Here is a 15,753-nt window from a genome sequence, read left to right as displayed (position 1 = left end):
CCCATGGAAAGGCCCTGTCATAGTCAACATACGTGCGGAAAATGAAAGCAATAACCCCACCCATTTTATAGTCATGGGCTAGATTAAAGTTGACAACGAGACAGACAGTCAAACAAACAAACGCTAGAAACAAAAAATATACCCCCAGGATATTACAGTCTGAGGGAATATAAATGGTATAAATTAAAACCATGTAGTCTTTAAGCAAGCAGATTTTTTTTTTCATTTCTATACAGTTGCTTTGAAATCTTTTGAAAAATTTTCCTTCTATCAATTACATTTCACAATGATTCTTACTTAATCTCTTATCTATATTAAAACAGAATTTCGTCGGAGGAATGCACATCAAAGAAACTTTGAAGATACATATTCTTCTGATCTGCATGATATGCGGTTACAGTCAGGTATATTTTTGCTTCTTTTTACTATTTCATTTATAATTTCATTCCAATCAAAAATAAATCAGAGAACATTTTAATATCATTGTTATCTATAACTCTTGACGATACACGTTACTGAAAGTTAGATTTTATTTCGTTACAAGACAAGAAGCTCATTAAAAGAAGGACAAGTGAATAAAAAAACATAACTGCTTAAAAAGTGGTTCGGTTCAAATGATCCAGCAAAGACTGACTTTAATGTAAAATATGTGATCTCATCTAATTTTTAAATGATATTGTCTTCTACCAAATCATCACAGGCAATCAAATTTAATTACGAGGGCCGTTCAAGAAATAATGTTTTTGGTGCTCAGAAAGAAGCAAAAGACGCTTTTCGATGATTAAGTCTTCATGAGTTAACTTATTAATCTCTTTAAAGTAAAATACATATCCGTAACATTTTCTATCCAATTTCTGATTTTTGTTAGAACTCATTTTGGGGTATGACCCTTAGTATGCTGGAAAACGATAAATCCAATGATTTCCCGGACTTGTTTCCTCCTTCTGAATGGTGATTTTGTCAAGTTTGAAACTAGAAACAAGTCAAAAGGTCAAAGATCTGGCGAATATTGATGAAAATTACAAATAAATTTGTCTTTGTGCTGTTGCATACTTGTGCTCTTGTCATACATTCGCCGTTTTTATCAAGTACATTTTAATGTAAAGTTTGTTTTTAAGCAATTCATGTTCCTTGCGGGTATATTAAGGAAAAATATAATTCAGTTCTCGGGAAATTAAGACTTTTAAAAGAAAATTAAGTTTGATAAATTATTAAAAACCGCTGATAACGGTAAACTGTTTTTAACTATTGCATACAGACACATGTAAAATCGTTTTTAACGCAAAGACGTGCTCCAACGCCACAGTATCACGTGACTTTTTCCTTAATAAAAAACCTAACAGAACAACAATACTCCGGAGTTTTATAATTTCTTTTAATTTAATAATATAGTTGAAAAGCATCTATTTTGCCTATTACGTGCTGCTAGAATCCCACTGTCCTTTCAGTAAAACAATTATCACACACATTGGCACGAAACCTTACCCTTTGTTTTCAATTTTATGAACCGATATTTTTTAACAGCACTTTCCAAATTTGTGAGAAGGCAAACTTTCCTTCTGTACAAATATCGTGTTTTGAAATATCCGGCTTATTGTTGTTCTTTTTCATTATTTTTGTCACGAATGACAGAGGAGAGGCCGTCTGGGATACGTATTGAGCTGACTATCTTCGAAAAATAATATAATTTATGAAAATAAAATAGCATACCTGTTTGATTAACTGAACTCCATATGAATTTCACATAATATTTACGATATTTCCTTTTCAACTCCAATTTACGTCGTCTTAACCAAATTCTCTTTACACAACATGATCAATTTCTTAATTAACTTGAAATACACCTATGACCTCATCGGTGATAGATTTTAATCAAAATGATAGATACAGCATAACAGAATAAAAACATTCAATTTTTGTTAATGTTTACACGTATGTATACATTTTCTAGAGTTAAATTACATGTGGAAATACCAATATTACGAAAACTTGTTTTATTAAATTAACGTCATCTCGCTTACTATGTCGTCATAATATAGCAGAGAACTACGTGTAGTCAAGAAAAAGACACTAATGGTAATTTAACAACCAAGCTATATGATAAACGTGATGACTCTAACTTTTCTATCGTCAACTTCCTTTCTTATGCGGCAATACACCTTCATCACCTGCATACGGAGTACATGTATATATATCTCAGTTGATTCAATACGCAAGAGCATGCTCTACGTATGAACAATTTCTTAAACGAGGTAAGTTATTGACAAGCAAGTTGATGAAATAAGAATATCAACAGTCTCGTTTAAAGTCAACATTTCGTAAATTCAATGGTCGATACAATGACCTCTTCAGCAAATACAATTTATCATTGAATCAAATGCTGACTGACGTTTTTCATTCCAATTGTTAGTCCATTATTTATACACTGAATTGACAACGAATTTTTTCCGTTATTTCCTGATCATGACAACGAGCTCACGGCTGGTGTGACCGGTCGGTAGGGGGATGCTCACTCCTACATGGCACCTGATTCCACCTCTGATGTTTCGGAGGTCCGTGTTTGCTCTGCTCTTATTTTGTATATTGTTTAATGGACGTTGAGATTGAATACCGTTCGTTATTTCCATATCCTTCTTCCCAAGGTAAAATATTTTTTATGCTTCCTTATTACCCCTGCGCAATATCTTTTTGAGAATAAAACAAACGTGTATAACTGAATTGCTAATATTTTAAAATAATTGTTAAGAATTTCGTTTTCACTCATTTTTCAAAATATATGGTGACCTTAGAGCATTAAACTTTTGTTTTTACCGTGAAACGCTTCTTAAAGACAGTGTAAACTACTCCGATATGATGCCTATCAAATTTGCTATGAATCTTTAAGTCAATCATACATCATCAAATATTATTTGTCGAAATTGTCGAAATAAGATGATATATACTCACCGTCAATGAAAACGCAACGTTCTACTTTTAGGGTGAACAGTTATATACTATATACATCTTTTACTTTGCCAAATCAGTTATTTAATGGTTGAATTGTTTTCATTCATTACCGACAGTTGATTTTTTAGCCCTCTTAACAGATTACATTTATATAAAACACCCCCCCCCCCCATTTCGACGATTTAATAAAAACATGTAATCCGCCATTTACAACATACATGTACGCAGTCCGATTTTTACCATGCATTAGGTTTATCAATGGATTTATCTGATCGAAATAAATATTCTAGGGATTTTAATTGCCTGTTGTTCAAATACTGCGGTCGAATTTTCTCTAACTTGGCGTAGTGTACTAACTCTTGGACTTCCGGTCAAGAAACTGTTATTTATGCTATTGAAACACACGAGCCTGAATTGTCTTTATATACTGTACATTTGCATCCCTTGCCCTTTTTTTTCTTCATTTTGAGAATTTCCAGCATTAGCAATGAAAATCAGTCATGCTGAGGAAATATAGGCATCACATCCGGTAAAAAAAAAGGATTTGATTTTTCCCGGGATTTTCGTACAATACTTTTGATAAACAGCTATAAAACCTTGAAAACCCAAAATAATGTTAAAAATTTTATACAAAATGCAAAAATTTGATTTCTGTTGAAAAGGGTTAAAAAGCAACTTCGGGTACAGGAAAGAAAGTCATTCAACCGTTAAATAACTGATTTTGCAAGGTAAAAAGTATCCTAACTTTTCAGTGCATAGTTATATCCCGTATATACTTTTCAACCTAAAATTAGAGTGTTGCGTTTTCATTGACGGTGAGTATGATTTTTGTTGGCAAGGACGGTATCCATTTTTGATGCTCATTACATATTTTTTTTATTATTAAAACCCACTTGCTCTTTTGTCCATTAAAATGGCATTGGTTGCTGTAAATGTTACATATTTCAGTGAATATTTCTTTGGGATTTTTAACAAGTTTTACGGCAGCTTTAATGAAGCTTTTATTTTCACTCTAGATCAATGCTTAACCATTCATTTCTTATGCAGTGTCCCGAATAGCCTTTTTTCCAGCTTCTCACGATGAAACTATGTGATGAAAAGAGGTCACATAAACTGTTATATTTGCATATCCACTGCTCCTTCCCACAATCAACATGTAGTCAACAACTGTGTTCATAAGATTACAGACGCAACTGCTTCTGCTATGAGTGCAATTGCTCTATTACACTCGTGTAGAACAAGCTCTAGAACACTTATGAAATGTTTTGAGAACTATACATATGAAATGTTTCGTAAGAGGAAAAAAATATGTTTTTTAATAATATTCTTTAAAAAAAGGAAATTCAGAATATTTAAAATTGCTGATTTATATCTTTAAAAAATCAATTTTTGTCAATGTATTTGATTGTATAATAAAACTTTTTTTTAACATTTTATAGAAATGCCATTGATATCTTTATTTTTTCATATCATGCATATTTGTACAAAGAACGATAACTCTTCACACTTGGGTAAACACATTCAGAAAGAGAAATTTTTTTTAACTAATGTATGTATCTATTTCAAGTTTATTTTCAGCTATTAAAAAGAAATAGAAAAACTAAAAAAAAAATCATAGAATAGCATTCTGGAGTAATAATCATTATTAAAGCATTCTCATTTTTCATCATAGTGTTAAATTATAGATTTTTGTCAGTGGGTTTCCATAACGTTGAACAATGACGTCACAACTGCATCAAAACAAAAATGTGATGACGGCGCTGCTTGTATCCAAATAACTGTGGTTCAGAGGGAAATACTTTATAAATTGTTTGTGATTTATAAAGTAAAAGAACATTGATCAGGTTTACTGATTTTAAAGCCGTTTATGTTTTTTCCTTACTGAAGACAAAAAGCTGCGTCCTGATGTAAGTCAGGATTTCCTCTGATATTCTTGACAACATTAAAGAATGCAAACAATTTATAAGTAATAAACAACGATTATTTAGTGAACATGGTATTATGAATAGCAATAGCTCTGCTGGCATATTTTCCATGAAGCGCTAGCGCGCATCATGGACTATGCCAGCAGAGAAATTGCTATTTATAACCCCATGTTCACTGAATAACGTTGTTTATTTCTTAAATAAATTCATGAAAGATTCATTAATGAGAGAAAGTCAAGCTTAATGTCATATGATATCTGTAATGTATGTTATATAGTTCAGGACATTATTTACAGCCCTCGTACCATTTGTTACATGGAGTTTGTCCTAAATCTACCGAAACGATTAAGTATGTGCCAGGTTGCCCAACAACCGAGGAGGCTTGGAAAGAAAGAGAGGAACAAAAACGGTGTGAGGATGTGGAACAGGACTGTGTTACTAAGGAGAGATTTGTTTATCACTGTGCTGTCAATGAATGGAGGAATGTTACACTAGAAGTCTGTGCACCTTTACGAATTATATTTGGTTTGTTATATTTGGTATACTATTTTATCTGTAAATTTCTTTTTCACGAAAATAGAATTAGAGCTTACACTATTTTAAGTTTATTGTTTAGAAAGTATGATTAATTTGTGAACGGTTTGTCTCACATTACACTTAAATTTCCCCCATTTCAGCATATCTCATTTCACTGAAACATTATTACATGTAATAAGAGAACTGAAGCTTACAGATTTGTATATTTTAACAATCCCCAGCCAGAATGCTATTTGTCAAAGAACAAAATACTTTAAGAAAGCTTTACAATGCTTATGTTTTTTTTTTTTTTGTTTTTTTTTTTTTTGGAATTGCGGTCCCTTTTTTTATAGGACGGGACCTCAAAAGATCAAATGTTACATAGAATTGCATGAATAATACAAAAAAGTATAATGAATAAGAGAGGGACCCATGCGGTAAAGCGTTTAGGCCAATGGGCCTATTTCCCTGTTTGATATTTGACAATCCCTAACAAAGAAATGCTATAGTAAGCTATATTTAACTATAGTTAATCAAAGTTCCAAAGTTTTCACTGCAGTAAATCAAAGTCCCAATGTTTTTACTATAGTAAATCAAAGTTCTAATGTTTTCGCCATAGTGAATCAAAGTTTCAAAGTTAATACGATAGTTATTCAAAGTTTTAAAGTTTTGTAATTACTTTAACAACTTATGTATTTTAATTAATTTTTTTTTAATTATCAAACTGTTTTAAGGGGGATTATATTGGGTTTGTTGGGCTGATTTTTATTGTTCAGCTTAATTTAAATATGAAAAGTGATTTATTAAAATGCAATGTATTTATTTAACATTTGAAAAAGGATGTTGACTGAAGTAAATGAAGCAAATATTTTGATTCTAAACGACTCAATTTTTATCTTCTAGTATTTTTGATATTCTCAATGAAAATATGAAAAAAAATGTTTTATCTGCACAAATTGAAATTAAATAAATTGAAATAAATACTGCTTATTTATAGGTGCAAGAAATTTTTTTACATAAAAACCATTTCTTGTACTTTGTTCTGTTTTGGAAACTTCACCATAGTAAATCAAAGTTCCAAAGATTTTGCTATATCAAATCAAAGTTTTCACCAGAGTTATTCAAAGTTCCAAAGTTATAACTTAGGTACAATAATAGTTAACTATAGTAAACTATGATTAACAATAGTTTACTTTAGTATTTTTGATAGGGATTATTCATACGTAACGACAAGGATTCCATAGATTATTGGCATGAAATGGCATAACGTTGATTTGATCGAAGTGATAAAATGATCATAGAGAGCCAGCTTGACTAAGAGACATGCAAGTTGTTACAGTGTGCAATGTTGTTAAGCCAAGTGGCAAGTGCTGATGACAAATAAATGGTACAATGTACATGTACGTGATAGAACCGGTTGTTGCGTAGTGGCAAGTAGTTTAGTTGTTTGGAAAAAGACGCATCACCTCAAGTATGTATACAGAAATTGAATTCCTTTTTGACCTGTACTTAATTGTAGCACAAATAGGCAGCTGGTAGTAATAAGTACGTTTTCTAAGACTTGTTAGACTTGAGAAAAATCATTTAATCATTCGACTGAAACTCTTTGGCAACCTTGCACAAAAATTTCTATGATGATCGAAGTTGCCTCTGCCAACATGATAAATTCCATAGTAATTTTTATGGCTTCCTCCATAGAGCCCTGTGGCTCTGGGTTATGAGTAAAATCATATATACACTTTAACCATGAAGTTAAATAATAAAATCCTTTATTCGTTAGTTTAAGAATGAATGTTTCACCTATTGCAGAAAAAATACAAAAACTGTTAACTTTAATTTGTACCTTTTCCAAAACTCTGGAAATCCCTCGTAAAATGTATACATGTGTACTGTAGAATTTGAGTCATTTTTACAATTTGAAATATTTCTTTGATTTGTTTTAATGTGAACTTTTTGTTCTTCGGCGTTTTTCAGATTTTAATTCAAAGTTACAGAATTATATTCCTTAAGGGGATGAAACGCTGCATATTCATTCAGAAATACAAAAAAAACTTAAATAACCATTGAAAGTTTACAATTTCTGCGAAATTTTGAAATTCAGATTTCGTATTATTAGCTATTAAAGTTATACATGTACAGCTGTATGCCAAGCCAGGTCCTCTCTGTCTAAATCCATGGCTTTAGACAGAGAGGACCTCCTCAACCCTATGCAACAAAACAAGACGGATTCCAGGATCCTGCCTTTAGTAACGACCCATAATCCCCAGAATACAAACGTTGCACCGATTGTTTACTAACTCAAAGACGTTTTGAAAACCGACGAAATTATGTCTAAAATATTTAAAAATCAGAAATTCATAAACAGTAGGAGGCAGCCGAAGAACCTCAGACGAATTTTCACAAAGTCCTCTTTTAAAGAAACGACAGAATTTCATGTGACCAAGTGCCAGGATCCGCGTTGTGGTACCTGCCCATACATACGACAAGTACAAAGTTTCAACTTTAACGGGAAACAGTTTACTGTTAATAATAACATGTCATGTCAAACTAGAAATGTTATATACGTTATAACATGTTCCGGTTGCGGGGAACTATATATCGTCGAGACGGGAAGTACCTTACGGGAAAGGATCAGAGTACACAAACAACAAATAAACGTACCGCAATATCGCAAACTCAAAGTCAGTGAACACTTAGACGTGTGCGGAAAGAGAACTTTTACTGTCTTTCCATTTTATCAACTGCACAACTCTAACATAATCGATAGACATGATAAAGAAAGACATTTTATAAGAACTTTCAAACCTAAATTAAATAGTTTAATGTAAAAGAATTGTTTCTTTACATGTAAATTATATTACTGAGTCACTTTTATTGCTTTGTAATTGTATGCTTTGTTAATGCATTGTTCTGTGAAAGTACGGGAGAAATATGACGTCAATCAAAGACTTGTTAACGTTAAGTTATTATGTCGTCATAATAGACGTTACCATGAGTATTGTAAAACATCATGAAAAAGAAATGAAAGCGCTTCTGTTTTACTCGTTCTCTGTGTTTTTATTTATTTAAAATAATTTTCATATATATAATAAGGATCCGACAATAAGAACACGCCATGTAGTAAACACTTTGATTCGTGTGGCAAAGGACATTTTTATATATTTCCTTTTTACAAAATAAAAGAGGAAAATGAACAATTACGGAAAGCCAAAGAAAAATATTTTATAAATCTGTTTAAACAAAAATTGAACTGTTAAAAGGAATTTATTTCAAATTATTTTATTGTGTACATTTTATATAAAATGTCTCTATTATTGTACATTTATAATAGGCGCTAGACTTTGATAAGATGAACTGTAAAACTTTATCTGTGCTCCTCACTGAACTGTGATTATTGATTGATTGTATACTGTTTTACGTCCCGCTCCAGAATATTTCACTGATATGGAGAAGTCACCATTGCCGGTGAAGGGCTGCAGATTTAGGCCTATGCTCGGCACTCAGGGCCTTCAGCAGGGAGGGATCTTTATTGTGCCACACCTGCTGCGAAACAGGACCTTGGTTTATACGGTCTCATCCAAAGGACCGCCCAATTTAGTCGCCTTTTATTACGTCACAATCATTATGTTTAACGTTGCCTACATAACGTAACAAGAATGACGTCATAATGTAACAATTACAAATCTACTGATGAGCCCGCATGGGGCGAAAGCGCTTTAGATAAAAGTTTGAGTTTATCATTTGAATTTGGATTTTATATATTTTGACTCTATAATTATATATATATATATATCCATAGCGCTTTTGCCCTTCGACTCTTCAGTGGATTTTGAATAACAATAGCAACATGACATGATAACGTCGTTATTATGACGTCATAGTTAAAGGACAACGTTAAAATTGGCGCAAAAAATGTCTTTAGAAAGCGCCAGAGTAAATAGAATTGGCACTGTAATTGATACATATTTACACAATAATAATCAATAATTAATAAATTCTAAAAAACAATATGAACAGTCATTGATTAAATCAGAACATTTATCTGTTTAGTTTAGGCTTAAATTTATCAATGAAATATTGTTCTTTGGTCCGCCGTAACTGTTCATTTTCCTCGGTAACTTTATAAAACGGAAAGATACTGAAACGTCCTTTACCGCATTATTCAAAATGTTCGCTACACGGAGTATTTCTTACGGAAGGGTCCCTTATCTGCTGTTTGTGCACTCTAACATGGTCGGATATTTTATTCCCTGTTTGACCAATGTAATTTTCTCAGCAACCACAGCAAGTCATGCAATATATGACGTTCTTGGTTTTGCAGTTCATATTATGTTGAACTCTAAAATTCATTCCCGTTTTGAATGTGAATGATTCTCCACCTTGTATAAAATCGCAAGAAATTTTTTTTCAGTTATATTAGTTTCAGAGTCGTTGTAATTTGTGCTTTATAAATAAAATATATTTCATCACAACATGTATTGGTAACAATCCTCTAAAAACTAATGTCCAAATAACTGTAACTCACTCCCATTCTCAATGACCGTGTAGTGTAGGACAGCGTTGTGAGAATTCCATCGGCATCGAAAGCAAGTTTTTTAACTTGCCTTGATAGCCGAGCGGTCTAACACGCTGTTCCTGCACTGCTAGGAGACAGATTCCGTAGGTCGAGAGTTCAACCCCGGGCTGGGGCGGAAGTGAGTATCCTTGTAAAAGTGAATTTCTCTGTGCTTTCTATATATATATATATATATATATATATATATATATATATATATATATATATATATATATCTAAAAATGAAAGAAATTTCACAGTGTCCGGTAATTAATCTTAGAAAAATATTGACAAGGCAACAATGTTAGTAAAACGTAAGCGCTTTCTTCATTATTTCTTCAGACGTTTTACAATTCAAAAAATTTGACGTAATAACGTTACCTGTTGATAACGTCAAAAACAATGCAATGACGTCACAATGCTTATAGAGGAAACAATTATAGAGTCAAAGTAAAATAACATAATTCATATTGTTATAAGTAATTGAGTCATGAGACAGTCTATATCAAACTATTTAGGGATGGTTTAAAAATCTTGATAATATATATATATATATATAAATATATATATATATATATATATATATATATATAGCACAAAGAAATTCACTTTTACATGGATACCCACTTCCGCCCCAGCCCGGGGTTGAACTCTCGACCTTCGGAATCTGTCTCCTAGCAGTGCAGGAACAGCGCGCTAGACCGCTCGGCTATCTAGGCAAGTCAAAAAACTTGCTTTCGATGCCGATGGAATTCTCGCGGCGCTGCCCTACACTACACGGTCATTGAGAATAGAAGTGAGATACAGTTATTTGGACATTAGTTTTAACAGAGGATTGTTACCAATACATGTTGTAATGAAATTAATTATTATTTATAAAGCACATTTTACAACAACTCATAATAACTAACATAACTGTTATGTTAGTTTAAGAGTTGTTGTAAAATGTGCTTTATAAATAATAATTAATTTCATTACAACATGTATTGGTAACAATCCTCTGTTAAAACTAATGTCCAAATAACTGTATCTCACTTCTATTCTCAATGACCTTGTAGTGTAGGGCAGCGCCGCGAGAATTCCATCGGCATCGAAAGCAAGTTTTTTGACTTGCCTAGATAGCCGAGCGGTCTAGCGCGCTGTTCCTGCACTGCTAGGAGACAGATTCCGAAGGTCGAGAGTTCAACCCCGGGCTGGGGCGGAAGTGGGTATCCATGTAAAAGTGAATTTCTTTGTGCTTTCTATATTAATATTTCTTCACTTAGGGCAGTTATGTTAGTTTAAGAGTTGTTGTAAAATGTGCTTTATAAATAATAATTAATTTCATTACAACATGTATTGGTAACAATCCTCTGTTAAAACTAATGTCCAAATAACTGTATCTCACTTCTATTCTCAATGACCGTGTAGTGTAGGGCAGCGCCGCGAGAATTCCATCGGCATCGAAAGCAAGTTTTTTGACTTGCCTAGATAGCCGAGCGGTCTAGCGCGCTGTTCCTGCACTGCTAGGAGACAGATTCCGAAGGTCGAGAGTTCAACCCCGGGCTGGGGCGGAAGTGGGTATCCATGTAAAAGTGAATTTCTTTGTGCTTTCTATATATATATATATATATATATATATATATATATATATATATATATAAGCACTAAAAACCAACAACGCTCTATATCCTAAATGTCGGATCTACCGAGTAGATACAATGTCACGGATGGAAAGAATGGGTGGACTTAACGCCCTATTTTGGATCTTTTTGAGACTACTCTAACAAGTTGAAAATAAAGTGAATCCAAAATATATTACAACCACTAGAAAGAGCGACGTATTTATGATTATTTTAGCTAGAACTTATGTACAAAAGAAATGCCTTGTTGCCATGAATCAAAATTGAAACAAAGATACATAAGTGTCATCTTCCGGAATTTGACATATACCCGGAGTGGATTTTAGGTCGCGCTATCAATATTAAAAGGAGGCAGGGCTATTGATCGGTGTCATTGTTGACACTTCTCTCTCTACATCTCTCTCTCTCTAGAAATTCGAATACGTGTATGGAATATTACAGCGATGTCATTATGATTTTTTTTTCTTTTAAATGTGAGGATACGCAAAATTAAAACAACATTTAATGTGCTAAATCTGAAAAGGGCACCAAACATAGTGATTTACATCTAGGTCAGGTTGAAGAATACAATGTAACTGTTTCCACGAGTACACTCACAGGTGGACATCACGTGATGAATTGTAATATTTAATAGGTCAATCGAAGTCGCAACAATGGAAGCGAGAAGTTTGTTTGGACATATTTTTGTTAAATTAAGTGTCAGTGCACGTTTGTCGGCTCTTCTCCTTTTAATATGACATTATTTTGTTCAATATACAACTACAGTTTTCGTAAGAACAGCCGACAAACATGCGCTGATTATGTATTCAGACGATGAAAAATGCCTGACCCTGATTATCTATTGATATTTAACAAATCTTCAGACACCATGCCTTCGATATTTATTTAGTTTACCTCGAAAAGAGCATTTTAAATTCACATTCGTACCATAAATACACAGTTAAGGTATCGAGTGTTTATATGATGGAAAAAAATTCACATTCTATGGAACTTAAATTTGCAGCATTTTTTCTGGCTAGTTTAGTCCACCCATTTTTTACATAAAGCACTAAAAATGACCAAGGACACGAACAATAAAAATTGTCAAATTTTCGGGACGGCCTGTCCCTTCCTCAGGACAAAGAAAAATGTTAAAAATTTATAAGAACAAAGGAAAAAGAGAAACAAAAACAACTAGAACTACTACTAAACTACTAAACACTAAATTTTACATACTTAATTGCATGTTGAAATGGAAATTTTTAAGAACACTAATAAAGAAAGAATTTCGGACCGCTATGAAATTTGGCCTGTCTATCTTGTATACTTGGGTGAAGTGCAATTTACTTAATTGAACGAATTGATTATGCTAATTAATTACGACAATCAGTAAATCGTACATTGTTTTATTCTCTCAAAATGGCATAACTTTACTTAATAAAGAATAATCAAAGAAAAATAATATAGCAGGGATATTTAAACATATGAATTATGATTAATTATAATTTTTGAAATATTTCAAGACTTATTACCGGGAAAAAATAATTAACAAAGGCGTAAGCAATACATAGTTATGTGGGTTGTTTGAGAGTTGGTGACGCAAATTAACTGTAGAGTTTATACTTAATTGGGAGAATAATCTTGTTTAGTATCATCAGGAATTGGGTCTAGTTTACGTTCATTCTGGTGAAGTCATTCAGTTTGTTAATACCATTAGGGCGGAATGACTTCAATCTGTGCATCCAGAACTTTTCTTTGCTTTTTCTCTGAGCATCTCTCCATCTTGGGTTATGGTCAATCACCACAGTGACTGCTGTCATGTCCTCCCATTTGTGACCCTCGAGGTTGAAATGTTCCCCAACGGGTTCATTGAGTTTTTTGCTCCTAATGGTCGAACGGTGGTTATTGACTCTCCTGCGGAGATCTCCTGTTTCACCAATATACTGTTTCGAGCAAACTTTGCAACTGATGAGATAAATGCAGTTGTCAGTATGACAGGACAATTTCCCTAGTATTTTGTTATACTCATTTTAATATATCGCAGTATTCTTTGAAAATAGCAAAATCAAGGTAAATTTTAAAATCTCATTTTAACATTTGCCTCTGCTATATCACATTTAAGGTCGTTGTGTGGAATACAATGTGCTTGGAAAAAGAATTCAATTCAACAGAGAGCGATGCACTACCTTTTGGAAACCATGTCCAGAACATTACCAGTCTAATGATGTGTATCTTTGTAAGTATTCAGTCACCTTCTGTTTCAGGGATTGGTTGGGTTTCTATTTTGACTAAAATTTTTATGAACTAAATTTTGCAGTACAATGTCCAAAATTTATTTTGCGTGTTCGTTGTTTCCTGTAATCATGCGTGAAAGACAATGGAAGATGTTAATTATCCACATATTGAAATTGAACCAGATCTTAGAAATATGAAAAAAAATATTTTAAGCACATTCTGAGATAGGAGATATGGATATGATATCGTGTGTAAATAATAATACTGCCATATACTGTAACTTTTCGAAGGACAAAGAAAAATCTGGAAACATCACAACAAGCCTTTTTTTTTCATTTTATCAAATTTAGATCCTGAATGCTTCAAGACAATTATGACATACACGTCACATTTGATAAATCATAGGCATGAAAAACATAAAAACGACAGGCAAAGGGAAATAAAAGTTAAGGAAGTACAACTGGTAGAATTTTCTGAAGGAAATATAAATTCAAAGGAAGACACAAACAGAACGAACAATGGAGAAAGAAAGTAAGTTTTCTTTACGTTTGAAAAAGAATACTAACCAAGCAATCTTTTGAAAATAATCAAGTATAGATAACTACTTCCGATGATTTATATGTCTTAAAATCAATCATCAATCAATCTTATTTTTGTCTCTGTGATAATGTAACTTAGCAGATTTAATTTCTTGATAAACTGCCAGAATGTAAAACAGGCAGGTCGAAAGGTCAGGTGATAGGGAGGCCTAATATGCATGTAAATCTCGTGCGCATCTGACTCTGTGTCTGACTCTTAGGATGCCAAATATGCATGAAAATCTCGTGCAGCTGCCTTTGTGTTTGACGTCAGTGGGTGTGGGCTATGGAAATTGGCTAAGAAGCAAAGAAGAATGAAAATCTTCCAGTACTCTTCTTTATGTTTATTAGTCATAAAATTTATAAAATCATATACTTATTCATTTTTAAGCAATATTTTTTTTTTAAAGTTTCATTGGTAGATTATGAAAAGTAAAAATAACGAAAAGTGACTGATCTCTAAACATCAAAAAAACAATAAAACCTTGGAATCATTATTACTACAATATTACTACTGTATAACTTTTCAACCACGACATCAAATCTTTATGAGCCATTATATTTTCTTCAAAGCACGAAAGTTTGATTCCTCAAAAATCTGATTTTACAATATTTAAGAAAAATACACTTTTGCAAAGTATTAAAAAATAAAAACAAAAAAGGAAGGCATGTTCTTATTACATGTAACATCTACTGCGCCAGAAAGTAACAAGGGGTCGTGATATACATGCATTGTAGATACAGGTACTGAAAACCAATTTTTATTCGAGTGCGAGAAATGTTTTGTGAAGTTCGCAAGAACCTCGTCATCACGAATATTTCTCGCCGCGAAATGGTCATTATAGTATATTTGTCTTTTTAAAATATGCAAAAGGGATTGCTGGTGAAAATTTATCGTCACGAACTAGTTGATCACTTAATCGCGAAATAAGGTCGTCGCTAATAAAAGTTGGTTTACAGTATATCTAATTTAGACGTTTTTTTACGAGGGTTTTTTTTTATCTAAAAGAATAATTGAAAAACATTAAAGGTAAACATTTATGTTTTCAGATACACGGATCTGTCATTGTTGTCATTGAACGTCCTAACAGCTCTTCTTCTCACTCGTTGGTGTGAAATGGATAAACTGTGATTTCGTTTGGTTTTTTAATTTTTTTATTTGGAAAACATTATTTGCTGTAAATCGATTTATTTTTACTGTATGCATAATTGTTATTCTATTTAAATTCATCATAATATTTTGTTAGTTATATTACAAATTCTGTAATCTTTCAAACACATATATAATATAATTTGTTGTTAAAAGTCAAACTTAGTAGCTAAATAATTTTTGTAAATTGTACTCAGATTAATAATTGACTTTAGGAATATGGACCATGATGCTCCTCTAAGACATA

At 32.5% G+C, this 15,753-nt stretch overlaps 1 protein-coding gene across 1 annotated transcript in view; it reads left to right on the top strand.

Moving 5' to 3' along the window:
* Positions 1-15,488, top strand: part of LOC134242075 (uncharacterized) — a 33,248-nt gene extending 17,760 nt beyond the window's left edge. Inside the window, exons 2-5 of the mRNA XM_062724095.1 lie at positions 5,168-5,396; positions 13,666-13,779; positions 14,129-14,309; positions 15,407-15,488. Coding sequence (XP_062580079.1) covers positions 5,168-5,396; positions 13,666-13,779; positions 14,129-14,309; positions 15,407-15,488 — 606 coding nt within the window. The remainder of the gene's footprint in view (positions 1-5,167; positions 5,397-13,665; positions 13,780-14,128; positions 14,310-15,406) is intronic.
* The last annotated feature ends 265 nt before the right edge of the window (positions 15,489-15,753 follow it).

Source organism: Saccostrea cucullata, unplaced genomic scaffold (assembly GCF_032062105.1).
Source record: "Saccostrea cucullata isolate Sc308-1 unplaced genomic scaffold, CSIRO_AGI_Scuc_v1 ctg2652, whole genome shotgun sequence".
In the NCBI taxonomy this organism is placed as follows: Eukaryota; Metazoa; Mollusca; class Bivalvia; order Ostreida; family Ostreidae; genus Saccostrea; species Saccostrea cuccullata.
The sequence above is the reverse complement of the archived record's forward strand: the minus strand, read 5'-3'. Positions and strand labels throughout refer to the sequence as shown.